This window comes from Aythya marila (genome assembly GCF_965140915.1).
Source record: "Aythya marila genome assembly, chromosome: 1".
NCBI classification, from domain to species: domain Eukaryota; kingdom Metazoa; phylum Chordata; class Aves; order Anseriformes; family Anatidae; genus Aythya; species Aythya marila.
The window spans coordinates 3,644,661-3,660,972 of record NC_139042.1 but is presented as its reverse complement, the minus strand read 5'-3'; the positions used below and the strand labels follow the sequence as shown (position 1 = coordinate 3,660,972).

General features: G+C 51.0%; 1 protein-coding gene across 3 annotated transcripts in view; it reads left to right on the top strand.

The window, feature by feature from the left end:
- The window catches only part of GAB2 (GRB2 associated binding protein 2), a 75,533-nt gene extending 60,139 nt beyond the window's left edge, over positions 1 to 15,394 (top strand). The window contains exons 4-10 of one of the 3 annotated variants that reach the window (XR_014319018.1): positions 1,585 to 2,171; positions 3,357 to 3,451; positions 4,372 to 4,654; positions 5,297 to 5,387; positions 7,015 to 7,117; positions 8,032 to 8,125; positions 9,256 to 9,393. Coding sequence is in view for 2 of the 3 variants with exons in the window: in XM_082778448.1 (XP_082634574.1) it covers positions 1,585 to 2,171; positions 3,357 to 3,451; positions 4,372 to 4,654; positions 5,297 to 5,387; positions 7,015 to 7,117; positions 8,000 to 8,125; positions 9,256 to 9,399 (1,429 nt within the window). In the remaining variant the exon portion in view is untranslated. Of the gene's footprint in view, positions 1 to 1,584; positions 2,172 to 3,356; positions 3,452 to 4,371; positions 4,655 to 5,296; positions 5,388 to 7,014; positions 7,118 to 7,999; positions 8,126 to 9,255 lie in introns of all 3 variants that reach the window. The other 2 variants (XM_082778449.1, XM_082778448.1) reach the window with 2 other exon arrangements.
- Positions 15,395 to 16,312: the final 918 nt, after the last annotated feature.

Here is a 16,312-nt window from a genome sequence, read left to right as displayed (position 1 = left end):
ACCCAACTCTGCAGCTCTCACTTTACTCATCCATAAAATGAGGGTAATAGTAGCTAATTGGCAGCTGATGCTGAATTATTAACCCGTGAGGGGCTGCAAATCCTCGGCCGAACGGGCTGAATGTCTCACAGGCAAACCCAGCTCCAAAGGCGGTGGGGATTCATCGGCGTTATCACAGCTTGGAATTTTTTTTTATTTTTTTTTCCCAAATAAGCCCTATTTCTGAGCGCCACCTCGTGCTGGCTCCATGAAACAGAGCCAGCAGCCCTGCCCAGCGGTGTAAACCAACATCTCCTGGCTTCTCCCACCGAGCTGACTCTTCCCCAGGGATCTGCAGCTTGAAATCCCCCTGTAACCATTGCGTTTTCTTTCCCCAGCTCGGTGATGGATCCGTGGCAGGGCTCCCAACATGTGGGGGGTGTTTATATGGGGCTGGTTGAGCTCTTTTTGGGCTGCAAGCACACGATCCCAAAAACCTGCCCCAGCCCAAGGGCTGCTCCCGACTGCTGCGTCTGCATTTGCTCGTCGTTGCAGAAGTCACAGTGGCCAGTTTGGGGTGAAAACCATCTCATCTGCTGGTTTGGGAACAGAAAGCCAAGCCAGGGGGAGATGTGGTCTGCAAAAAGTCACGCCGGAGGAAGGCAGCAGCAGCAGGGGGGGGATGAAACGGGAGGCTGAGGATGAAACGCGCTTTGCCAGAGGGCTCAGAGGGGCTCGGCAGCTAATGAGCACTCAGCCTCCATCCCTGGGCATGAGCACAATGCAAATCAAAAGATTGAGGTAATGGCCACGCCACCCGGCTCCCCACCGAGGAACCGAGCGTAAGTCTGACTTCAGCCCTGAGATTTATTCCTCTCCACTTGCAATCGGGGCTGCAAAACCCCAGTTCCCAGCTGGAAGCTGCAGGGAGTGTAATTGGCCTCCACGGGGCTTGCAGCACCCTGTGTGGGGCTCCAGGATGGGGCTGCAGCGTCCCCATCCTGCCATCCACGCGTCCCCGTAGCCGAGTGAGCGATTAAATAGAGCCACAATGAAAGGAAGAGAAAAACAAAACACATCCCTGCCCATCGCTGGCTTCCTACAGCTCTGAGCGCCGACGGAAGGAAATTGTCTCAGCTTCGGTAACAAACAGCCCCCTGCCCCATCCCCGAAACAGGAGGTGCACCTCGGGCAGCACGACAGGTTCCTGCGGGTGCCTTGATCCTATAAAGCTGCTTTTAGGGGCTGCCCCCAGCTGGAGCAGAGCAAAGAGACCCAGTCAGAGCTTTGCAGTGAGCACTTTTCCCTCCAGCTCTCCCTTAAGAGGCTTTCTCCATCCTTCCGAGCAGAGGCTTTATGGCCCTGCAAGAGAGCAAGGTCACGGTGTGAGCTTTGTTGGGAAGAGGTTGACTTCACGTGAGCATCTTGAAGGTGTTTCAGGACAAAATGGGCTGTTGGGGACATTGGGACGAGCCGGAGATGTTCTCATCATGTCGGGGTTGGCCAATGTAGCTTGGGAGGGTGGCAAGGACGGGGAGCAGAGCTCGGTGCACCCCAGGAGCATCTCCCCCCCATCTCAGCTCCTTTCTCCCCTTTCCTCCCCAGGAGCGCCAGCTTCTCCCAGGCCACCAGGTCGTCCTTCTTCATGCGCAGCGACACGGCCGTCCAGAAGCTCTCGCAGGGCAACGGGCACTGCGTGAACGGGGTGGGCGCGCAGCTCCACGGCTTCTACAGCCTGCCGAAACCCAGCCGCCACAACTCGGAGTTCAGGGACAGCGCGTACGACCTCCCGCGGGCTTTCGGCTCCTACTCCCACCCCAAATCGAGCCTCACCAGCTCCGAGACGGACAACGAGGACGTCTACACCTACAAGACCCCCAGCAACGCCCTGTGCAAGGAGTTCGGGGAGCTCTCCACGGACTCCTACGACGTCCCTGCCACCCCGCTCTCCGTTTACCAGATCCCCAGGACGTTTACGCTGGACAAGAACCACAACGCTCTGGCCGTGGCCGCCAGCGACTCGCCCGCCGCGCCGCCTCCCCGGCCCCCAAAACCCGGGCAGACAGAGCCACGGTGGGGCAGCCCACCCCAGAGACCCCAGCCCGGGGAAAGTTTAGGGCTGGCCCCCATGGCAGCCACCATTCCCCGGAGAAACACGCTGCCGGCCGTGGAGAACAGCAGGCTGCACCGAGGTGAATTTGGGGCTTGGGAGCAGCGGGGGGGGGGAATTTCTTCCCAACAGCCTTGGGCAGGGAGGTCCAACTGGGTTGTGTTAGAGACAGGGGAGATGTTTGCAAAAGCCAACGTGGGGTTGAACACAAAAAAGCTCTTTTGCAGTGAGGATCCGGCCCTGCTTTTATTTTGTAATGGGCTCATTGCTTTTATTATGCATCCCCAGGGCCCTGCACCCCCAAGGGGCTCAGCTGGCTCTTGGCTGCGTTGTGCCTCGAAATAAAACCCCAAACTTGCCCCCCAATGCAGTTCTTCCCCAGGGCTTGCCATTTCTACCTTGCTTTTGGTTTAGTTTATAACCAGGGCTGTCAGAACTCACTTCAGCCTGGAGCTAACTCTTTGTTTTGCTCACCAGACTGGGAGGTAATTTTGCACATCTCCAGCTCCCAACATCCCCAGTAAGGCAGAGGCACCCTTCTCATTGACTCATGGATGAGTTTGCCCTCTCTAAGTCCTGCAGGACTGTTCCTAGCCCTGCAGAGAACAGAGGACTCTTGGAAAGAGACATTTTTCTCCCTATCACCTAATCTAACCCAGTTCATACAATTCTTGCTTTCCCAAGCAGAAGAATTTTAGTTTAGAATTCAGTTTAATTTAGTTCTAAATTAACTTAGAAAGAGCAGTTGGAGAGAAAACAATCTACAGATGATACACACATCCCTGAAATGACTTTTCCATCTCCTCCTACCTAAATACCAACATTTAGGTTGGAGATCGAAGAGAAGCTCAGCTACAGACCAACCTAAAAGCTTCTCACCCCGTCTTCACCCCCTCCTCCCCCAGTAGGAGACTGATAGCCCTTTATCTGCCAAGCGGGCCGTAACGAAGCTCTCCCTTAACCCAGTTTTGTCACCGTGATCTACCTTACCTGACGTCTTCACCCTGGCATTTTGCAGCACTTTGACAGAACCAGGTTAGGTCCGGGCTGCACGTGCAGTTGCACTGCTGCTTTGGAGAGGCGTTAACTGGGAGGGAGCACCACAGGGTGTCAGAGGAGCTGTGATGGGCTTCGAGCCGCGTCATCCTACCAGCATCACCATCAGCAGGAATACAAAATGCCTTCCCAGAACCTACATTTTGCTTTGGGGAGCCCCGTTTGTTAGTGGATGCTCTGGGACACGTGCTTTTGTGTTGTTGTGTTGCAGCTTCTTCTTGCGAGACGTACGACTACCCCCAGCACGGGGGCGGCAGCGCCGTGCAGTCGGTGGAGTCCATGCACGACGGGTACAACTCCTACCTGGTGAGTTGGCCTTACAGGTTCGGAGAGGAGTCGGTTCCAGGCAGGACCTCAGGGTCTCGTCCTACAGAGCTGACTCCAGCAGGGTTGTGTCGCTGATTTCCTGCAGGACAGAGCTGGAGGGACAAACACCCAACCCAGTGCAACTTTGCTTTGGGTGCTTCCACAGAGTTCCTTGGAGGTTTGACCCCAAAAAAACGGCCCCAGAGGTTTCTTCCTAAAAGCTATCGAGCTGCATTTTGACATGTTGCCAGAACAGCCTCTCTCGTGCACTTTCTAAGACTTCCTGAACTGGAAATGACTTTACAGTGGCCTTTCATATTACATTTTAGTGCAATGGCCAGAGCCCAGAGAAAATTGACTTTCCACGTTAAGCATGTTTCTGCAGATCACTCTGAGCATGAGAAGAGACACCCATTTGGGTAACTAAAACCTTTCCCTGCCCTCTGGGTCTTGAAAACATAGTAGGTAGACACACTCAGTGCTACCCGATGGCCAAGCAGGGGACAGACGGTCCCTTCCATCCGTGCTGAGATGTTAAGGCTGGTTTGGTGATGATGATGAGATGCAGAGGGGCTTATTCATAGAATCAGGTTGAAAAGGACCTTAAAGATCATCTAGTTTCAACCCCCCTGCTCTGGGCAAGGTTGCCAGCCACTAGAGCAGGCTGCCCAGAGCTGCATCCAGCCTGGGCGTTCCTCCTCCTATTTATACGCTGCCTTCAAGTACTGGGAGGCCACAATGAGGTCTCCCCAGAGCCTTCTCTTCTCCAAGCTAAACAAGCCCAGTTCCCTCAACCTTTCTTCATAGAAGAGGTGCTCCAGCCCTCTGATCATCTCAGTGGCCCTCTTCTGGACCCCTTATTACAGGCTGGGGCTGAGCAGTGTCTTGATGCTCTCAATGCCCTCCCACTTGTCCCCCAGCAGGCCAAGGCCGTGGTGGCCCGCTCCCACAGCGCCGACTCGGAGGACAACTACGTCCCCATGAACCCCGGTTCCTCGCCCCTGATCCACGCCGAGAAAGCCAACGACAACTCCCAAAATCTCTACATCCCCATGAGCCCGGGGCCGCATCACTTTGACCTGGTGGGGTTGTCCTCGGCCACCCTCCCCTTGCACAAAGGAGGAGCCATGGCGCAGTGCCACAGGAGGCTGAGTGAAATCCAGCCCCCGCCGGTCAACCGCAACCTCAAACCCGACCGGAAAGGTAAGAATGGGTGTTTGTGGGCAAAACGTCCCAGGAACCCTTCTATCCTTGTGATATTTTGGACTACATCTGTCTTGTGTCACCAGCAGCATGGTCAGACCCTCAAATTTTCCTCTTTCCCATACCCTTCCTCTTTGAGGAAGACTGTGGTGATCCCATCATTAGTATGTCAGCATCTGACCCGATTGATGCACCAGATGAGGGCTGGGACAGCAGCACAGCATTCTTCTCTTCCACCTAATGAACCCCCCAGGATGAGAAGAGCTTTCATGTTACCCTACAAATTTCCTTTCCAAGTCCCTCTGTTGCCAGAGGTTGCTCAGTGCTGCCGAAGCCTTGGTCAGCTCTGCCTGGCTGTGGGCTTTTTCCCATCCAACGAGGCATCATGGCTCCCAAATGAGGCACCATTCCCCTTTTGGGGCCATCCATCTAAATTTGGGGCTGTGGGTCAGAAAAAAAAAATCACTTTTTTTCCCCAGTCCCAGTGTAAATGATCTCAGGGGGTTGGGACTGGGGGTATTTGTCTTCAGCAAGGAGGGTTGTAGAGCTGGTGAGAAAAATGGGAAGCAACAAGCAATTTGTAGCAGACTGTCCCCTCTCATGCCTGTTGTGATCTGAATAAATAATTCTCCCCCCCCGCAGCAAAGCCATCACCACTGGACCTGAGGAACAACACCGTCATCGATGAGCTTCCCTTCAAATCGCCAGTCACAAAATCCTGGTCCAGGCCAAGGTGAGTGCTGCATGATGCATATTGAATTTCCCTAAAAGCTGGGTGACCCCTTCCGCCCTGTTTTGTTTTGTTTTGTTGATGTTAGAAGCAGGAGCTGCAGAGCTGGGTCATGTCTTGAAAAATATACAAACATAGGAGCGGCTACGTTGAGCAAAAAGTCCGCCTTGCCCTAAATCCTCATCCATCAGGGCCCAGCAGGAGCTACCTGAGAAGAAGATGAGAATTGGGCATTTACATGTATAGAGTGATTCTTTCTTAAAATATCCTGCCACACCATGGTGGTTTGGGACTCAGGGATTTCCCTGGATACATCATGGCCAGACTTTGGGGTCAGATGCTGTTGAAGAAGAGGAGCCCGATGGAGCTTGCGAGCTCCATCAAGCGTTGTGAGAGCCAGAGTCATGTTCCCCACATCACAGCCAGCAGCAGGAAGATGAATTGGTTTAGGTTAGGCTTTCACATGAAAGCCCAGCATGTGGCCGAGCAGCTAATTAAGATCCCTCGGAGACGTTTCCTATTTCTGGGATCTGACACCACCCGCGGAGCTGTGGCTCCGACGCAGGACCTGTGGTCTGCCGCAACTCGTGACACGGCTGAGTGACCCCAAACCAAGCCACACTCGGGGCACGGTACCAAATTCACATCCAGTTTATCCCCAAAAACCCTGTTTCAGCCTAAAAACGCAGGGTTTGACCGAGTCGTGTTTGGATTGCCTTGAAAGCAAAGCCTAGCCTGGAGGAAGCCTGCAAAACGAAACCAAAGCACTTCACAGCGAAGTCTGCTGGCCAAAAATAACAGGATTCACACAGTTCCAGTCCTGCTGCTAATTCGCGGGCTGATGTTGTCCAATGAAAGGAAGAAGCCAGGCTTGGCTGTTATGACTCTTCTCATAAATTGGATTGTGTGGAGACTGACTGCAGGGCATGGGCTCTGCGCGCTGAAAACACTGCACCAGGAAAGGGCGAGCGGGCTTGGATTGACAAGATGTCCAAGCCCAGAGAAGCTAATGTTTTGTTTTGTTTTTTTCCCCCTTATCAGCTAATCAGATGACCCTGCCTTTACTGCAAGGCAACAAATAGCTTTTTAAGACATGGGCTTTAATGCCAGATGCTGATTGCATTAGGTTATTCTCCGTAATTAGATCTGGCCAATTGAAAACAAGGCGACGCCTCGGAGATTTTGGTTTCCAGCAAAAAAAAAAAATCCAGCTAGGGCCCTGCACGGTAAGCAAAGCCTCGAGCTGTGGCGGGGCTGGAGGTGAGAAGCCTGCTGTGGACCTCCATGGAGGCTGGCTCTGCATCCTCCCCAGTGAAATACTTCCTGTGAGATAAAAGTGTTTATGGGGACAGATTTATGTAGCTGATAGCAGGAGAGTTATGGATTTATAGCAAGCAAGGTGTTATTAAAAAGGTCCTAGAAAGAAAAAAACAAAACAAAACAAGGAGACCAACTGAGTGATTTGTTGACCCATGGGAAGGTCAGCCTCAATGCCACCAGCTCTGTTCCACCACCCACCATGAGCGTGGTGATGTTTGGGGCATCAAGTGCTGCCCGTTCCCATCCCTTCCCATCCACGGATGAAGAGCCCCCGCAGCCGTCCCTAAATCCTTGCCCCTTGTCCTTACAGCCAGACCTTCAACGCCGGCTCGCTGCAGTACTGTCGCCCTGTCTCCTCCCAGAGCATCACCAGCACTGACTCAGGAGACAGCGAGGAGAACTACGTGGCCATGGTAAGGACTAAAATATTGAGATGGTGAGAAGCTAAGATATAGGGTCCCAACGGGATGTATACATCCCCCAGTGCTGCAAACACATTCCTAGCTCGTGACATGGGAGCACCACAGGGATTCTGGTAGCACCAGGAGGGATGTAGTGTGCATCCCTTTGTCCAGCTAGGCACAAAACAGCGGCTTTTGTTCCTAAAATGGCACATCCTATTGGGGTTTTAACTCAATATGAGAGCAGAAACATCTATTACCCACTTTACAAGGAATTAAGAGGGTATGAAAACGCCCATGGGCTGTCAGGATAAATTTTCCTGATTTAAGTTGATTTTTTTTACTTTTTTTTTTTTTTATATCCTCCTGATAGCTGCTGACATCATGGTTGTGTGGAGGGCAGGGGCTATCGGAGCAGCAGCAGGGAGTGGCCCTGCTCGCAGGGAGGGGATTTTGTCTCTCTTTGCAAAGCTGCTGACTTGAAGCATATTTTGAAGGCTGTGTAAAGGAGAGGGGGCCAAGCAGATCCGTAGCACGGTTGTGATTAGCAAAGATCCCAACACTGGCCTGGCCTCACGAGGTGTGGCTCCCAGGAAATGCTGGAGCTTACGTCTGATGTCAGGCATGTGAATAAAATGAGCACAGAGGCAGCAGAAAGGCTGATATACAAAATCTTGAGGATTAATTTGTATTTATTAGTCCCATACTCAACCCAGCAGTGCTGCACACGCTGGTCCTTGCGAGAAAGGTGAGAGCATCTCCAGGCTGGGACCTCTTTTGAAAGTGCCACTGAAGCTTTTCTTTGCCAGATGTGTGTTAATTCCTTTTTTATTTTTTTTTATCCTTCTTCCCATGTTAATGCTCATTATCTCTCCTGTCTCTTCCCTGCATTAGCAAAACCCCATTTCTGCTTCTCCTGTTCCTAGTGGCACCAACAGCCCAGCGCCTAAAAAGAGTTCTGGGAGTGTGGATTATCTGGCCCTGGACTTCCAGCCGAGCTCACCAGGGCCACACAGAAAGGTACTGGGGGTTTTCTAAACTTCTGGTTAACAGCAAGGCATTTTTTGAGGGTTTTTGTGCAGGGCAGGGTTACTAACCTCAGAAGAGTGATTTTTTTTTTCCTGCAGATCTTCTCTTGTATTTATTCTAGGTCAGGTTTGGTCTCTGTTATGTCTGCAGCTTTGCTGGAGGTGTCACCAGAAGCATGGGTGTTGAGGGGTTCAGGGATATTGATGAGACCAGAAATTTTCCTAGAGCTTGTAGATTTGGTGCTGCAGTCAGACGCTGTCAGGAGGTCTCCAAAGAAGCAGCAGCAGAACTTTTTGCTCCTTCAGAGCAACAGGCCCTCCAAAACCAGACATCTTCCACATGAGATGCTTTGAGGAGCTCACGCAGAAAGTGCTGGCTATCTGTCTCCTGCTGACATTTGGATGCTTCTACCAAATGTCAAGTAGAAATGTGGAAGGGGAAGCTTCCAAAGACCCAGACATTGGTGACTTAAAGTGAATCACAGGAGAATAGAGCAAGGGAGGACCTCAGGAGAACCTTTGTGGGAGCCACCTCTGCACTGGCCTCAGCTTTCTCAACCACCACCTCATTTCCAGGGAAAGCATCCCACTGCTTAGCTCTTCATATTATTTAAAAGTTGTCCCTTGATTCCTTCTTTCTGCCCAGCAGTATTTCTGCAGCTATTACCGAGTTAAATAATAAACCACAAGGGGTTTGGCACCATCCAAACCATCACCTAGCTCCAGCTGCAGCAGCTGAAATACTTGTAAGAGGCAGAAGAGCTTCCAGGGCCCAAGAAAATATGGGAAAAAAAAAAAAAAATAAAAAATCTCCTTTTAACTCAGCAGCTCTCCCCTGTTGTTTAAGGGGATTAAAATAATCTGGAGCATGTGGAGCTAATAGGGTTGGAGCTGGGATTTTTTGGCTCATCGATAATTATTCTTGAGTTCTTTACAAGAAAACGAGCATGATGCAAAGCTGAATTTGCAATATCAGCAGGTAGGTAACACGTTTCCAACCAAATATTCAGGAGGTTAGAGGGAGGGTGATGAGCTATGGATTACGGGGGAAGGCCGGGGAGGATCTGGTGGCCTCTGGAGCTGACGGGTGGCCACGGGTGGCCGTGTCTCTCCTCCCCACAGCCCTCCACCTCGTCGGTCGCCTCAGATGAGAAGGTTGACTACGTGCAAGTGGACAAGGAGAAGACGCAGGCGCTGCAGAGCACCATGCAGGAGTGGACTGACGTGCGGCAGTCCTCAGAGCCCACCAAGAGCACCAAGCAGTAGCACCCAGGGCAGGCAGCTCAGCGGGCAAATATCCCCGTGGTTTTCCCAGCTCTGTTTGGGCTGGATCCCTGAGACTGTTGTCTGCCAAGGGGAGGGGGTCTTCACGACTTTTTTTCTTTTAAGACAAAAAAGAAACTTAATTTCAGGGGAAGACTTGGCGGATACTGTTTGCCGATGGTAAAGAGCAACCACGTTCGGTGGCTAGGTTTGTGCTTTAGCTGCTGGATGCGCCATCCAGGAACTTCAACGTAGCAATACCAGGTTTCACCCTACACGTCTGTTGCTTACAGCTATTAAAGCCACCTTGTACGTGCTAACATCATCTCTCCCCGTCTTCTTCCATGCCGTACCCTCAAACCATGCCATACACGTCTGACAGCACCTCTCACAGGACCTCATTCCCCATCTCCTCATGGTTACCCTCTTCTCTGCCTCCTCCCAAACCCCAAAACTGAGTAAGGACCCTTCCTGTCTGACTTTACTTTCATCATCCCATCTCTTGTAAATAATGATGTGTTCAAGTCCTCTGACAGCTGTTCCCCTGATGGGACAGCCCCTGTGTTTCTGGTTGTGGCTGTTAACCCTCAGGGGCTTGACGAGCATCCAGACTGCCCCGTTGAGCCCAGAACTTGCCCCACCATACCCGTATATATGCCAGCATGTGCTCACACGTGCATGCATGCATGACACAGCCAGGATAGTTGGGGTGTCTTCTGTTGTTGATGCTCTTCTGCATCTCTCAAAGTTTGGAGAGAGAGGCTTTGGAGAATTTAAGCCTATCTGAAGTCATTTGCCAGTGAACCTGGCCCTAAAAACCCAAATCTGCCTTTTGTGGCATTAAAAGAAGGCCATAGAGGAAGTGTCCTACATCCCTGGCCACCTGAGAAGCTCGGTGGTTGAGTACGAGGAGTGTAGAGAGGTTCTGTAGACCATGGGTGTCCGGCCTGGCACGAGGATGAGTGGGAAGGAGGGAGCAGGAGGCTGTTGTGGGGACCAGGAGAAGGCAGGTGCTATACCTTAGAGGTTGGATTGGGGTGAAGAAGGTCTGGTGAGGTGCATCTGGGAGACAAAAGGAGTGGAGTAACTGAAATGTTGATCGGTGGTGAGGCCTTGGGCTTGGGAAGAGGTTGGTGAGAAGAGCCAGGACAGGGTGTCTCAATGGGTGTTAGCTGTAATGTAGCATAAAAGTCAGTTGTTACTGGGCACAAAGGGACGGACTTTGTATTTTTCCCCATCTTCGATGATGTTTCTTCAACACAAATAGGACTTTTTGACCATTGTGGATGGGAATCTGTGGTAGCCCCCACCTGCATCCTTGACACAGCCAGGCTTTGGGATCGCTCCGCGAGAAGCTGGAGTGGACAAGGAAGAAGAAGGAAGAGGCAGCTCTCTGCAGAAATAAGAATTTGGGATCTCACTAAAACAGGAAGGCCTAACGATCGGCATGGAGAGGCCTGGCTGCCAGACAGTGGGCACTGACACAGACACACAGGCCAACTGCGAGCTGGGAGCTGAACAAAGATCATTTCTGTTAGAAAGATCAGGTAGTGGTTTTTGTTAAAGAGCTTGAGTTACCCTTCCTTCCAGCTGAACCCTGCCCAACCCAGGCTCTGCCTCCCACCACAAAAAACAAACATTTGTGTTGACTCTTGATGCTCAAGTGTTAGCACATTTGCTTAATCTTGGCCTGAGTTTGGAAGGGGCCAGAGATGGCCCACGCAGGTATGGGATCTGGGCCCTTAAGGGCTGGGTGCTGCCTTGTAAGTCTCCAATTTCCATCCCTGGTTTATGTTTTCTTCTCTTTTGCCATGAAATGGAAGGATATTAATGGAAAAAGCTCCAATAACCCTTGTAAGACATTGCAGTGTTGGCCATTAACAGGATTAATGGAGCAAATATCCTAATGCTTTTGGTAAAAATAATCATCATCTAGGGGAAAAAAAAATGACCCAAAGGGGAAAATTTAACACAGACAGATGCTTTGTGAAGGCCAGGGAGTGTTACAGCCTGCAGGGGCCTTTGCCTCTCATTGAGGGCTTGCATGGTGAGATAATGAAATGAAGAGCAGGGAGCAGGGCTTTCTGTAGCCCCTTTCATCACTGCATCTCAGGGGAGATGGAACATTGTCCTGGTCCAGAGCCTGCTGAAGTCACTGCAAAGACTCCCGTGAAGCTCGGTGAGCTCATCAAGAGGACGCAGACAGATCCTGTGGTCTTGGCATCCCGTGAGGGAAAAGCCAAGCCCAGGGACCTGCTGGGTGTTGGCCTGGCTGGGAACGAGCTCTGCACCATCCCTGCTGAAAAGCTAACATGATTCAAGCAGGAACTTGCTTTTCCTATGTCATCCTCTAGCCTGCTGTACACAGAAGAAGATCAGGGGTCAAGAAGACAAGGGTCCCAAAAGCACCCTGAAAGCAGGGAGGCAAGGGGGAGGCAGCAGCAACCCTCATTTCTGAGGATGCAGTGGCTTGAAAGCCAAAACAGATGGGTTTTGCATTTCCAATTTCCCAGAAACAAATATATTCCTCCTTTTTTTCTTTTTTCTTTTTTTTTCCCCTGCTGACCATCAAGCAAACGGCCCCTCCATACCAAGCAGCAACTCGCCGACTCCATCCCTGCTGTATGGACGTGACTATACCAGCCCCTCCTGAAAGAAATCGATGGCTGCAGTGGAAATAGTCATTCCTGCCAGTTGCTGGGCTGATTAGAGCAGTCCCCGATGATTAATGTTTGTGCAGTATTTAGTCTTAAACTGTATCGAAAAGCAGCTGGTTTAATTACACGGCCTGCCAAGAACTTTGTCCTGAAGGCATTGAGTTTATCACATCCACTTTATACTCGGATGCTCGAGTATGACTGGCTCTTTTGTTAGGAGTAGGTATTTTAGGAAGCCGAGAGCATTGCTAATGATTCATTTTAATTGCAAGCAAAAGACCTGGCTCGAATCCTTATGTCAGAGCCTGCACTTCAGCTTTATGGGCTCATTTTAAGAGAAGGGCTGTGCTTTTGCGTGTGTGTGCTCATGGAGAAGGGTCGATTGCAGGACAAGGACTACGGCCTCAGCAGTTCATTTTAGAAAGCATCAGGGCCATGTCAGAAAGCTCCCCCCGAGCTTTAGAACTGCTAGGTTGGTGGGTTTAGAGGCAGAAACTTCCCAAAATACATGTACATATCCCATGTTGTGAGTCTGCACCTGCTGCTCGCAGCAACTCGTGCGACGTGCGAGTTGTCTTGGAACCAATTTGCTCTGAATTGGCATTTGAACGTTCAAGGGAAAATAAATTGCTGGCTCTGAAAGGATACAGGGATGAGGTTTAGTCTCAAACAGGAGAAAGAAAATACGTGTGTGTGCAGATTGTGCTGGGGCAGACTGGCAGATGGGGCTGGCACCAAGAGGTGGCCAGGGCCTGGGTTGCCTGGAGGATAACTGGGATGGGTTTGGAGCCTCACAGGCACCAACCAGGGTTGTATATGGGCTGGGAGGAGAGAAGGCAGGTGTGTTTGCCAGAAAGGTTTGAGTCTTGGTCTTCCACACCTCCTTCGGCATGTCTCAAGTCAGATCTGCAGAGGGGGTTTGTGGAGGGAAGGGTTTTGCTCAGTGAGGGCCTCGTGCTGGTAGAAGGGCAGCACCCACTGCTCTCAGGCCTTACCCAGAGCACTTCATCCTTCAGGTGTGCAGGAGAAGCCCTACAGGGAGATAGTGGAGACCCAGCTATGCTGAGGAACCTCGTTTTGGGGCTCTCTTGGGCTGGTCATTGGGACACAGTGCCGTGGCTTTGCAGGGTGTCCTGTGAGGCTCTGCTGTCTCCGTCCTTGAAGGTATTTTAAGACCTGACTGGGTCAAGGCCTGAGCAAGTGGGTCATAGCCTACTGCTGACCCTGTTTAGGGCAGGGAGTGGGACTAGAAACATCCCTTCCCCTTGAATTCCCCTGAGACCCTGCTGCTGGGGCTGAGTGGGGCCTCCTCCATATGAGGGAAGGGGCCAAAGGCAGTGCCTGGATGCCTGTGGTATCCTAAAATCTTCTCTGGCCATGACGTGAAAAGGCACAGCTCAACACCTAAGGTCATACACCCCAGTGAGGAGGCCTAATCCACACTGGGGCCACCCCTTGCACCTGGCAGAGGGCTGGCTGGCCCAGGTAAAGTCATCCAGGACACGGACACACAGTCTGAGCCACCGGGGAACAGCCTGAACCTGTAAATTTGTTAGGATAGACATTGACTGACCCAGGGCTCTCTGGAGCCCCACCTGAGCCCTGAAACCCCAGGGTCCCACTCCCAGGAGTGTACCAGGAGGATTTGGTTCCTTTTCTCCACCCATTGAGCACGGCTCATGGGCTGGGATTGCATTAATTTTCTTTGTAGTAGCTTTTTATGGTGCTATGTTCCGGGTTTGTGACGAGAACAGTGTTGGTGACACACCAGTGTTGTAGCTGTTGCTGAGCAGCGCTCGCACAGAGCCAAGGACCTTCAGCTCTTGGTGCTGCCCCACCAGCAAGGTACCTGGGGGTGCACCAGGAGCTGGGACACAGCCAGGAGCTGACCCAGGCTGGCCAAAGGGACGTCCCATGCCATACAAGCACCATGCTCAGCAATAAAACTCGTGGGGAAATTTGCCAGGGCTGCCATTGCTCAGGGACTGGCTGGGCCTTGGTCAGCTGGTGGTGAGCAAATGCATTGTGCATCGCTTGTTTTCCTTGGTTTTCTTTATTTTTATTTTTTTTCCTGGCACAGGCTGCCCAGAGAGGGGCTGAGGGCTCCTCCTTGGGGATCTCCAGCAGCCGCCTGGACGTGGGGCTGGGCCCCCTGCTCAGGGTGGCCCTGCTGGAGCAGGGCTGGCACCACAGGGACCCGTCACCACCAGGCACTCGGTGAGAGCCTTGGTGTCATGATATCTCCACAGCCTGAAGCAGTCCATCCCCTCAGCAGCATGTCCTTTGTGTCTCATCCTTGTGTAGTTGTGATTTTATCTCCTTCACTTTGCAGCTCTGAGAGATGTGCTGTTAACCAGGCTCCTGCCTCAGAGCTTGCTCTGAGAAGAGCTGATGTGTAGCGAGGTGTCACCCAGCCAACCCACAACCTACGTGGGAGAGCTTATCCCCAAAACCAGGGGGTAACAAACCATCCTTTTTAGTGTTGGCCTTTGGGTGACACCACACTTCATCTGCAGAGGGGCCAAGGGAGTGCGCCTGAACTCCCTGTATCCTGCTTTCTCTCCAGCCTGTAAAATGAAGATTTTTAGTGTTTGTTTCCCCACCTCACAGTGAGTTTTAAGTAGTTGACAACTACATTGTCCCTGAAAACACCATGTTTTATCTGAGAGCCCTTTGGACACGCGGAGCATCGTGGAGAGGGAAGGGAGCAGGACCCTGCAGAGCCCCCCGACGAATCCCATAGGGTTAGGACCAAACCTTTAGCTTAGCTACATCCCACTCAACCCAGCCCTTGGCAAAGTCCCCCCTGACTCTGGGCATCGTTGTGTGGGATGGGACCCAGCCAAATTAGGGTAGTTTTCACCCTCCCTTTCTTAACCTGCTGCGAGGAAGGGTCGGAGCCCCGGCTTCGGAGCCGTCGCATCGGCAGCCGATTCGCAGGGATATTTTTGTGTGTTTCGAAGCCTATGACTGTTCTTAAAGAGGAGTATTTTATTTTATTTTTTTTTTCCACTTGTAGAAGGAAGGACAAGAGTAATCTGTGGCAAACTGTACAGTACGTGTCTTCTTGTGGTGTCACTGTTTGAATGGTTATTAAGTTTTCAAATCACTGTGGACAGCTAATCACTTAAGTTATTAATTTATTCTTTGGGGTTTTGTTGTTTGTTTGTTTTTTTAAGTAATTTGAAACAATTATTTATCCTGTAAATCGGTCTCGAGTGAAACCTAGGTAATACTTTTTTTGCTGTTAATAAACATGGTACATGCCTGATGTGAAGGTGATCTCATTTTTAAGTACTGTATATGCAGCGGAAAAGCAACGGGAAAATAAAAGAATGAAACCAAAAATGGATCTCTCACTGCTGACTCCCTGCACGGATTCGGAGCTGGGAGGGAGAAGAGGGGAATTAATGGTTGGGTCACACTGAATTAAGCAGCACTATGAAGCTCTCAGAGTATTCTTCAGGTCAAGTCACCAAGTATCTCCTACAGCTTCAGGTGTCCCCTCTCTGCCGTGACAGCCTCAAGGATGCACCTGGGGCTTTTCTTGATACCAGAACCCAAACCAGATGTTTTGGGTGCTGATAAAGTGAATTTAATACTATATCTATATCTGTTCTTGGGACACACTTGGGTACATGCAGGGCGAGGGCAATCACCTTCCTCACCCATCAGCAGCACAGGCCCCAGCTCAGGTCACCAAATCCCCCATAAAACCTAAGCACAAGAACAAATCTTTCTCACCCAGAGTTAAAAGCAAGCCACCTCCCTACAGCATTGTCCCCCAGAACCCCCTTTTCTAGACCAGAGCAGCATCACAGCACATCTCCGGCACATCTGAGACCCCAAACATGGAGCTGAGAACCAGGCTGGAGGCTCTTACTGGGCAGAGATGGATGTGAAACTCCAGCACATACGATATTAGTATGATATATACAAATATTCCTGCTATTAATAACACTAACAGTAGCGTAGTAGATATTATAATTGGTATAGCAGACATGGCAGCATGCTATACTACTGTATTATAGTACACATATATGGTATAATAGTAATTATAACATGTTAATAGTAATCATGGTGTTAATAATTGATGGCCCAGGCTGCCATCCATGCTGAGCACTGTGTGCACTTTGCCCCTCCTCATCTCAGCAAATTGTAGGGTGGAAAAAAAGGAAAAAATAAAAATAAAAGAGAGATACACAAGGAAGAGCATTGCTATGGAACGACCTCTTCAGCTTGCCGTGTTGCGTTCATTA